The sequence below is a fragment of the Symphodus melops genome (assembly GCF_947650265.1).
Source record: "Symphodus melops genome assembly, chromosome: 11".
NCBI classification, from domain to species: domain Eukaryota; kingdom Metazoa; phylum Chordata; class Actinopteri; order Labriformes; family Labridae; genus Symphodus; species Symphodus melops.
Window position 1 is genome coordinate 21,382,866 of NC_136701.1, and position 11,761 is coordinate 21,394,626.

At 39.5% G+C, this 11,761-nt stretch overlaps 1 protein-coding gene across 2 annotated transcripts in view; it reads right to left on the reverse strand.

Annotated features, from left to right (window-relative positions):
- Window positions 1-9,664, reverse strand: part of LOC306831418 (sodium/potassium/calcium exchanger 3) — a 26,267-nt gene extending 16,603 nt beyond the window's left edge. For both annotated transcript variants that reach the window (XR_013780082.1, XM_079355522.1), the window contains exons 1-2: window positions 8,996-9,664; window positions 2,313-2,423 (exon numbers count right to left, since the gene is read on the reverse strand). Coding sequence is in view for 1 of the 2 variants with exons in the window: in XM_079355522.1 (XP_079211648.1) it covers window positions 2,313-2,423; window positions 8,996-9,098 (214 nt within the window). In the remaining variant the exon portion in view is untranslated. The remainder of the gene's footprint in view (window positions 1-2,312; window positions 2,424-8,995) is intronic.
- Between the last annotated feature and the right edge of the window lie 2,097 nt (window positions 9,665-11,761).

The window sequence follows — 11,761 nt, forward strand, 5'->3', positions numbered from 1 at the left end:
GCTGGGTCTAATACTACCTGTCCAGCTTCTTCCCCCCCACTGCTCATCTCAGGTCAATTACCACAGTGAAGTATCCAGCCTGAGGCACGCTGGTGCCTTTGTGAGATATAATGAGGGAGATCTGTTCACAAAGAAACTCGATCAAACGTTAAGTGTGTTATCAGGTAGAAAAACACAAACAGCTGTGTTGAGCACATTTACAGAAGCACTGGCAGAGAGACGCCGAGTCTCATCCCAATTTTGTTAGGAAACATTTCTAATGTAATATCACAGGAGAGGATGTGCTGACAGCTGGGTGCTTGTAACATGTTCATTTACTGAATGGTAAGATTTGTTGTTCCTGAAGCAGAACAAATGATTTATTACCAATTGTACTGATCATTGAAGTTATTTTTTAATGAAATATCGGCTCTTGCATAGATATTTATCAACTATGAAAAGTTGCTTCAGCCGATCCAAGAAGCAACCCTGAAGGGCTGAGAATGAAGCCAAAGCAACAAAACCTGCAATTCCTTGGCTGACCACTTGAGGCTGACTCTGAAAGCGAGTCAATTTCCATTAAACATCATCGTATACCGCTCACATAAACAGCAAGATTTAACATGTTTACAGCCTGTTGCAAATGTTGTTAATGTTAAACAATGGAGGGTGTTTTTAATGCACATATGGGAGAATTAATGTAGCGTGCTGTTCAGGTTTTAAATTACCAGGCCATCCAAGAAGTTTGTACTTTAACTTCTTCAGTGAATGTATTCGTAGATGGATGGATGGATGGATGGATAGATAGATAGATACTTTATTGATCCCGAGGGAAATTCAAGGGAAATTGTAGTGTTATCTAAGCAGTTATCGTATGTGAATGGTGAATGGTAAAGGATGAACAAAATAATTGTGTATATCTATCTTTAGAGAGATATCGGCCAATACGGAGATATCAGATTTTTTCACTCCCCAATATCGAGTTGTCCCAAAAATGTCATATCATTCAGGGCTGAATTTTTTTTAATGTACATACTAAAGCTGCATTCTGCAATATTTAAACAGTCAATCATATCATTCACTTTTTATATTGGCTGTACAAAAAAAGGACTATTCCAGCAGCATGCTGCTTGTCACTTCATCTAACGCCTACTCCTAATGAGGCATTAACAGATGACAGTAAATACATCAGAAGTCTGCTTTCTGATGGTTTGGTCATCAGTATTCGTTTCAGTCTGTTTCATAATGTCTTAAAAAAAACTCCTCACAGAAGCTTCATCTGCTCATGAAATATGTCTGAAAAGGTTTTCTTTGTTTCCCAGTGTCATCTATCTCCACATCCTTGAAAGATTTGAATAATTCATCGTGTGTGTATATTATTAGGAGGCAGTACACCTCAGGTGGTATTTAGGAGTGTGGTTCTAACAGGCTATTTGCATGATTTATTATTTACATAACTGTATTTATACAATCCCATGACATTACGCTTCAAGTTTTATACTCTGACCTCAACAATAGCCATGTAGTTAGCATATTATGCAGCCAATCGCAGACAGCCTGATATAATTAGCACTGGAGTAAATGCAAATGATGTGAAGATGCAGCTCTTTACTCTGTCAGCTAGGCAAAGGATTCTTCATTGAGCAGCCTTGTTATTGTATCTACTGTACTCCGTGTTATCTCCCCACACAACAATAAAGAGATTTCCTCTCTGGTCTGAATTTTTTATCATAAAACTGTCAGCGGTGATGAATGTCAGCCAAGCAGCTAATCAGCCCGAGAACCAGAGGAGCAGAGCTTGTAGATTGTCTCTGTGTATTCAAGCAACAATCACGAAGAGCAGTTTGAATCTTTTCAAATTATTTAAGGAGCAACCAGGACTCAGAAATCACATTTCTAAAATCTAATCTAAATCTCAGTGCAGCAGCCTCCTCTCATACATCCACAAGATTGACACTGACTATACACTCCTCCACGACGAACACACAGTCCCACGTGAGCTTGAGTTCACCTGCAGAGGAGAGACTCTACACCACATGATCAACAATCCCATAACCTCCAGATGATCATGAATTAATAAATCAAATATTTTAAAATAATACAGCCTCAACCAAAAATGACTCAAACCTTTATAAAGCTTTGATTCATTGCTTGAGTTACTGTTATTAATGTTGCCAGTCGATCAGTGCTGTGCAGACTCTGTCTCCATAATGACATCATCCGCAAAGGGAGGGTTAGGGTTAGGGTTAGGGTTAGAGGGAGGTGGTGACACATTGTCCATCTTTATATATTCTCAATGGTTTGATCGAGAAAGCAAACGACGATTGACTCACCTGCTCTGGGCTGATCCAGGCTCTGGTTTTCTGGCGTCTCCTGCATCAACCTGCGAGTCCATCGCAGCGTCCCATCGTTCACGTCTGGGTGAAACCCAGAAGACGTCTCCTCTGTTCCAAAACAACATCAGAGTGAGTTAAATGCAAAACCAGTTTCAGTTAGATCCACACATTATCTCCACAACCTCTACAAAGTTGTAAGTAAATGTCAGAATCGCTGACATTCAGGGAAATTAACCGCCAACTATTTTAATCCTTCAAACATCAAAATGTCAAACATGACCTGGAACCAGTTCCTCAACAACGAAACGTTGCTCCTCTAACACGACATTTGAAGACACGTCATTGTTTTGTTTACCATCTTTCACTGAAGAATAAATTAGTGTTAATGAAATATACCAAAATACATATTTAATAAAATATCATACTGAGCCAATACAAGAGCCAAGGTTGTGTCTAAAAAGGCTGTGATGGTCCAATAGTGTTGAATCCTATACAATAACACAAAGTCCTTTATGATTACGGCTTTATAAAAAACTCAAAGAAGTCGTGGCTGTGCTTTAGTGTCAAATGACTTTTTGTTGATCAGATAATCTATTTCAGCCAGGGCGAGTCTGCAGAGGAAAATAAACATGAGACAAAAAAGAGACTTACTTACTAAAATACCCAACATCTCAATGAGATAGTCTGGGTTTCATATTACAAACTATTCACTTGTCCTTAGAAAATCTTCCCCCCATTGTTGCCTCATTTTTCACATGCAGTAATTGTCTCCAGAGTTATTCTTGACCCAGCAGACTCAGGCTTCATGTTTCTGGCTCAGGGAGATAGTAGCTTGTTCTGTAATACGGTCCATGCTGCCGTCAGCTGTCCTGAGCCATCAGCACACACATCTTTATGGTGTTTATTTCAGCCCTGGATTTCATTCCTTGATGGCTAATCTCTGTGCGGGTATCAGTTTTTACAGCTCTACTACAGAAGTAGCCGAGGAAAACTCCCCACAGATAGATCTGTCTCATCATCTCTATGACAGAAGAATGAAAAATAGAGATCAACCCCCCAGCCACCCACAGCGATCGTTGCACTAAGTGCAGGGAAGATAGTGAGGCGGTTATTACACTTTGTACTTCACACCGTTCTTTTATTTGAGAGGCAGCTTGGTGTCTGATGCATTTGGTGATTGTCAGGCGCTGTAGTGTCTCTTTGTACATTACACCTCAATGAGCTCATTTCACGAGGGCAGCAGTTCGTGGCTGAGAGGAGACGTGAAGGCTTTCATGTCGAGGCATCAAGAGGAGCTCCACTCATTGGAAATTCAAAGGGCTTTCAGAACAGACAGTTCTGCACCAGTTTCACACCTACAACTGAGGGATGGCTCCAGCATGCAAACCAAATCAGGTCGCATTTGAAAAGGGAAGCAAAAACTATGTTCTACTTAAGATGTATAATTTCAGATTAACATTTCATGGACACATTTTTTTTTTTACTTCTTGACAATTTAAAGATTGAATGGTAAATCCATGACTGTCTTACACTGACTTACCGAAAGCTTTGATCTTGTACAAAAGAAAAATGATTCTAGTTAAGAGTTCCTACACCAAGATCAAGTCATTACCAAGACCAGAGAGTGTCAGGACCGAGAACAAATCAAGACTTTAAGGTGCTGAGACCAGAACCGAACAATAAACTCACTCTATGATCACTTTAAAGAAGAAAGGAAAAAAAAACAAGCTCTTTACCTCAAAAAGACTCACATTTAGGTTACAAATGTTTCAAATTGTAGAAGAGCCAACTTACAATTCATGATCAATTTATTGAGTTCTCTCTTCATCTGGATCAAGTAAAATCAGTATTAAACAGTGAGAACAGGGACAAAGGTGACAGTTTAAGATCAGTAACGACTTGAATATACTGACTCTTTTTTGTCTTTTCTTAACTAATACCCTGTGGTTTTGCATTGGCTTCATTTTTTAACACCACAAGTTACAGCTTGGATGAAACATCAGAAGACTGCTTAGATGAGAGAAAGGTGAACTCGTCTGGATTCTATCAAGGTCAGTGTTTGGTTCAGGTGTAGTTTACCTTCAACAGTGTTTCCCACACTTTGTCAGGCTCTCTCCTTTTGGCCAGTGTCAAACTTTATGACAGTGTTTTACTTTTTGTGATATAAGGCAAGACGGTTTAGCTCTACAATTATGTGTTTTATTGAACCAAAAGATAACAAGCTCACAGATTTTCCATGCCCCGACGACTGTCTTCACCCTGACCTTTGACGAGAAGTTACGTATAACTTTGGTGATTCATTGTTGAAACTTTATTGTTCCACCAGATAAGACCGTCTGCTGCAGGCCTTGAATGTAAATATAGAGGAAATAGGTTACAGAAGGATCAGTGACGACAGCTGCTGAAACTTGAGATGTGGTGTTTGTATGAAAATATTTTAATCCTGCTGCCACATTCCTCAACATAAACACACTGGACCATTGCATTAATGAAAGTGTGTACTATAATTCATTATTCCTCTATCTACACAACAGAATTATATAATGCAAACTTTGGGAGCCCTCCATGCTGACGCTCTGTGTGACACATTGTTGGGATATTTGGGATAATTTTTTAAGTGGGACGGGGAAAAAATTCTTGTTGCAACACATGGAGTGAACAACTGTGTCCCTTCTCCCACCGTCACATAAAAACAGTTCTGTATTTCTGAAGGCCGCGAGGGAAAGAAGAGTCATTTCAAACATGAAATTCCAAACCCTCAAACTATCATCTGTTCCATTCAGGAAAGTACAACCACTGTTGCCTCCATCATAGCAGAAACAAGACATTTGATCCCATCAATCAAACACTGACTGGACGGACCGGCTTCCTGCGCTCTTACCCCAAACAGATTCACCGCCACACAAGCGAGACTGCAGTCAGTGGTAGTAAATATCTTTGAATGAAATCCTCTTTCTTTGGTGTTTTATCAAGGTAAGCACATGTGCTTCTAAAATCTGTTTTTATATTCAGCCCGTGTAGAAAATGTCACAATGTCTATCTATATTTGATCTTAAACAGTTCAAAATAAAAAATAACAGCGTTGAGGAATCTAAGGCTTTCTTCAGACTGCCGCCTAAATCCGATTTTTCCCCACATCAGATCAGAAGCTGATCTAACTGACTGACTGTCCACATTACAAATTGCAAGTGACCAGATCCAATCTGCCTGTCCGTACTGACATCGTCTGATCCACATTGGTTTCTATGGTAACAGGTTAAGCCCAGAAAATATAACCTGTGAATGATCACAGAGAAGTGTGTCTATTTCTGACACAAAAAAATCTTGTGGAGCAGTCTGCTGTTGTTTTGCTCCTTCTTTGTTTTTATTCTTGCTCTGATCTAGGTCGTCGTTGTTAGTGTCCATGGTCTAACACTGCGAGTGACGCAGAAGACACATTCGGATCGCATTAAAAACCAAGATGATCAGATTAAAGCCGATCTGTGGGAATCAGATTTGAATCGCATTCTTCTTGTGTCCAGACTGGCAAAAAAATAAACGACATACAATCTGGATGTGCTAAAAATCAGATTTGGAGGTGCAGTGTGAAGAAGGCTTCAAAGCTTAGATCAGAATAATGTAAATCAGAAATACTGTTTTCCCAAATAAAAAAGAAATACAATTCACTACTGACTGAAGTTTGATTGTGGTTGTTCTGATGATCTAAGTTTTAAAAGAAAAAGACATATTTATCTTCATCACTTGCTCCCAGTCCTTCTTTTAAGCCCAATACAGACTGCTATTACATGGCGAGATATTTACGTCACTTTGACTTCTCGCCTTCAGTCTGCAGAGGCGTAACGGGGGGAAGAAGTGGTCCGTCTTCTGACCGTCTTCGGAGGTAGTAACAAAAGTGTTACAGAGGCGAGACAGTATCACCGGAGCCAGGAGGCAGCACTGTGTGTTTGTGCATGGCTGTGGCTGTGTGTATGTGGAGCACCCTTCATTTCCTCTTTTTGTAATACCTTCTATGACTTAATAAAACGAACAAACCATCAATCAAACACTGCTTAGTTTCCTTTAAAAATACTATATATACAACAAAATGTGACCGAAATTATTATTCTTGTTTTATTCTGGTGTATAAATACAAATAGCTTGCCTTCAGCTTATTCATGCTTGGTTGGTTCCCTTTTGGAAGGCATCAAAGAAAGCGTTTTCACTCTGCTGATTAGCTCCACATCCCTTTTAGCGTTCATGCTATAGTTTTCCTTCAGGTTATCCAGCCTACAACGTTACAGTCACACACTCAACACTCTCACAGCATTGTTTCTTGTCATAACAGGTGATAGCTGCAGTGAAAAAAAAAAAAAGCTCTGATAAACCTGACTGTATGGCCACATAGCTAATGCAGCGGTGCATTACAAGCTTATAAGTAAGGGAAGGGAACAATATGTTTACCTGTAGGTACAATTAGTAAATAGAGGAAAACATTCCCCCATAAACCTTAAAAAATAGTTGAAAGCAATACTGAGTTAAGAGAGGGGGGATTACAGTTGTGCTAACATTGCTTTGTGTTTGTTATAGCTGGTCCAGCATCTGCTGCACTATTTTGGAAAGGTCATTTATCAAAAATTGGGCAGAAAACACTTTTCTTTTATCAGTAAACTTCAGGGAATTCAGCGTGCTGTTAGACATAAATGACAAGAACACGTACAGTACAGGGATCTTCGTCTGTCAACACTGCAGTTTCCACATGTTTTACACACAAAGAACGGCTATCTCTTGTAAATTCCTGACTCTTAAGGTCCCGATCAGAGAAAGGAAACATCAGTCAGGTTTCACAACAAAAATATGAATAATTCATTTTCTGTGCTGTAAGTTCAGCTGTCATGTTGGTGGTCTGAGTTTATCATACTTCTTATTGTCTCCTGTTATATTTGCTGCCTCTGCATAGTTTTATTCTTAGAAACTGTTCTTTTGTAACATTTGCTAATTTTGCAATACCCAATCCAATCGGGGGGTTTTTCTTTTCTTTTTACAAACACAACAATTTGGATCGCCTGCTGAGTGTTGGATCCACACATCCATAAAAGGTTCTCTAAGCAGTGGTTTCAGAACGGTACAGTATGTTTTATTTACCAAGTGTTGTGACAGTAACCTGCCTGTTACAAACAGCAGACCACATGCTTTGCCTTGTGCTTTTTCGGATTCAGTCTGAGCTGGCCTTTCAAATATCCTCTTTTGGTCGATTGCACGCTCATAATTCAAAGGTGAAGTATAAATATTAATGAAAGGGCATATTCTCCAGGACACTCTGCAAGTAATACCAGGGTAAAACCCCTCAGTCAAACACACTCCTGAAAGAGCAATACTCAGTCATTAAAACACATGCATGGAGTGTAGAGAAAAAACATCATTGACGCTGAGGCAGCTGACAAGTGTGTGACAATGTGTGACCAAGCCAACAAAGACAATGACAGAAAAAAGAGCTGGAGGGAGGGATTGGATGTCAGGTTAACCACTGCTGCTGAAATCTTTAACTTCATACAAAATAATAACCCTTACTCTGGTCTTTGATGGACTCGGGTACATATGAATTTTATAGAAAAAAGAGGAGAGTGTATGCACATGAAGTGCAACAAAATTCAATGAATTCTTTTAAGTTCACACTACATGACCTTTTATGGATGCATTGTACTCAAAGAGTCAATTTAAACAAACAAAAAAATGTAATCTACTTTGAGAGCAGATTCAATTCAAGGGAAAATTTAGAGCCAGGCTGTCAAAAAAATGAATCCTTATCCTGCACATTGTAGCCTATTTCTGGTGAAAAACCCTTTGAATTCCTGTTAAAGTCAGGACTAACCTGTAACTGAACTTGTTCAGTGATTGGATTTACACTTGCCAAGGTTTGAATGAGTTGTTTGCTTTATGTAATCAACAACCTGTCACCTCCCTGCATGCAGTGTGAGTTGGAGGACAGAAGCTGGGAGATGGTAAGCAACAACAATGAACCAGATTAAAATATTTAGATCAGAGCTTCAGCTGTCACACAGGCAAACAGAACTCTGTGTATAAGACTGCATTTTTCCCTAGACGATGTTAAATGTCATTTCTAGCAAACACATTTTGATTGATAAATTGAAACATTTCTGTTTTAATATTTGAACCCTTCTGCATGATATCTATATTTAGATCGAGCATCAGAGGGGAGGTATGTTAGATCTTTGCTCAAAATGAAGATAAAATAACCACACGATTACACACCAAATAAACATGCTTATTCAACATTTTCTAACACCATAGGTTACATATTTTTTACCCTTTCATTATACATTTACATACATTTTTTTTTTTAGATTCTGACGAGACCAGATTATTCTTCAAGAAAATGTTTGATTCTAACTCAGGAAATCAAACTTTAAACTTAGCATCTAATTATCTCAATTTTAATAATTGCTCTGGATTTCTGTTTTTCATGTGGGATACAATCATTATCCTACAGTGCAGCTGTCATTTATAACGGATTGTATAGTAGGCCAGTTATACTTTTAAGCGTGTTTTCAACTAAGTTTTTACAAATATATTTGGAATTCAGTTTCCAGCATCTATTTTATGTTGTCTGGAGGTATAATTGTTGTGCATGCGCGCGTGCAGACGGGCGCGCGCAGGTTGTAATATCGGGCTAAAGGTCTCACCTGGTGCTTGGATGACCTGAGTGAGCCAAATGACAGCGAGCAGCCCGACTCCACAGCAGCAGAACCGCTGGAAGGGCCGCCGGTTCCTCGCTGCTGCTCTCATTCCTCAGCCGGCCGCATTTCCACCCATACACATCTGTTGCTCTCTTCTTGACACTTGTTTCACACTTCCCTCTCTGCTAGCAGCTCCGAACAGACCAACAAGCGACTTCACTGCCAAGTTGTGTCCAAAAAAGAAAATCTCCGCAAAGACCAGCCCGGTTTCCCCCCCACCACCCCCCCTCCAGAATCAGAGCAGACGCGGAGCAGCTTCTTCACTCCGACAAGCCTCGGGGTTGCATTTAGCGAGAGGACGCTTGAATAAAGCTCCCTGCGTTGTGCACAGCCTGAAAGGTCGACAGCAGATCCCACAGTGAGCTACAGCAACAGGAGGCGACATGCTCTGAGCTCCGTGTGCCTCCACTCTCTTCAGCTCTGTCTGCGACTCTCTAGTTTGGCCACCAGGCGGCGACAAACTAAACAGTACGGGTTAGAGGAAATGACAAGGTGTGACAGCTCAAGCATCTTTGACTTGTGCCCCTTGGCTGAAATACTAACATACAGTGCTGGAGATGACATTTCCGTAGAGTTTTTTTTCTGATCCCAGAGAGCCTCGACGCTTGATCAAATGTTCCATCCCTCCCTAATTAGCACACACACACACCTGATTAAATGTTGATTGGCTGAACACACCTGGTCCAGCTAATTAACCGTGAACAAAGCAGGAAAAGCTGTGCAGCAGTTCAGTGTCACCAGTTTTACCAACAGAACACTGCAAATACCAGTATATGAAGATACTTACAAATATATTTGCTTATATTTTTGCTATTGTATGTTGTATAATATATTAATCTTGTCAAACTGGATCCCTTAAACACTCTGGTACAGTAGGCGGTTGTATGCACCTTTAAAGTGGGTTTGCAATATGCTAAGACCACCTCATGTGAAAACATAATTATCTGGTTTATTTGCAGTGAGCACAGAGAACCTTAAAAATAAACTTGGCTATATTTGAATACATTTGAACCTTCATCCTGCTCCCCCTCTTTGTCTGGTTCTTGATTAGCTGAAGCATTTTCCAGTATGGCGACCAACATTATAGGTCTTCATAACACCTCTTCATAAACCAATCAGTGACATCACTGAGACTATCTGTGTGTCATGGTGTCTTGAAAATGCCTTTATCATTCAAGCTCTTAAATAAACGACACATCGTGGTAACACAGAACAATCTCTTATAGTTTCCAGTCTCAAAGATAACACAGATGACATAACCATGACATCATCGTGGTCATTTTTCACAAAGCTCCCCCAAACTCTTCCAAAGAGAAGTTAATCTATAACAAGTGAACTCAATAAGTAATCATAAATCTGTTTTTCCACATTTTCGTTGGAGTCTTGCATTTAGTGTCTTGGCTTAAATTAATTTATACGTGCACAAACTTAAACTCTCTCTTTTTGAGAATAATAATTAATTGTCCCTTTTCTCAAAATGGATTTAACTTTCCAACAACCTGTATGTTCAGTTTATAGATGAAATAAGCAAAAAACAATACAATATTTTAAAGCGATTCTGACTTTAAAGGAGGTTTTCCTCAGGGTCAAGATAATCAAATCTATCTTTAAATACAGTGGATACCCTAACACACATTGTTCTTAATGGATGAGGGCAAGAAAGTTATAAACATGTAACTAGTTTCAGTGCAATCAATAACAGTGATTTAGTTGAGGCTGAATGGGAGGCACTGGTCAAACTTAATCCAGGAGATTTGAGTGTTTCTATGATTATTTGATTTGTGGCCTTTGTGTTATTTATTGCATTTAACTGCTTTCTGTGCAGGTGTTGTCTTCCTTGTGTCACTCCCTGCAGCCTGCACACAGCAGGAGAACATTTTGAAGCTTCCCTCCTCCTGCGAGCTCCCACTCACAGAACATGTCCTTTCCTGACACTTTATTTAAAACACAGTGTTACTATTAGAAACATAAACAAGTGTAGGGTCTGCCAGCAGGCTGAGATGGTTTGTTTCCAGCACATTTTAACTCAAGACACATACTCTACATGTTATAATTAGACAAAAAGGAGAGGAGGCCATCCAGAGAGAGATGATGTGTTATAAAGGGAATTTTCTCCAGTTATAACCTTACAGTTGTGTTCTCTGTGTATTTTTCCTTTTTCGTGATGGATTATCTCATTCTGTGCAGGAATTACTGCAAAGAAAACTCTGAATGTGAGGGAACTGCTCTTCTGTCTGTTTAGGGAAACACGGACTACTTGTCACATGGAGACCTTCCAGAAACAGGGTGAAGATTATGAAACACTCTTCACTGCCGTCTGCTAATAATCCACCCTCCCAGTTCTTCAGAAAGTACAAAAGTACACACAACCTTTGGCGTAAAAAGGCATGTACTGTTCACTTGAAGAAGCCTGGATAATGTCTTTTACTAAAAATAAAGACCTCTGTAACATTTCCAGGTCTGTCCTCTCGTAACTCATTCTTATCTGTTAGTTCTGCATGAGGAAGTATCAGCAAAGGGCTTTTTAGTGCAACTTAAACTGATCCTTATCTGTTTCCATAATAACAAATCAATAACCAGAAACAGAATCAGTTTTATTGCCAAGTACATTTACATACACGAGGAATTTGTCTTGGGGTGTTGGTGCGAAAGAAAAAAACCAAGCTAAAATACTAAAGTACTTAAATAAAATAAAATATGAGAAGAAATTAC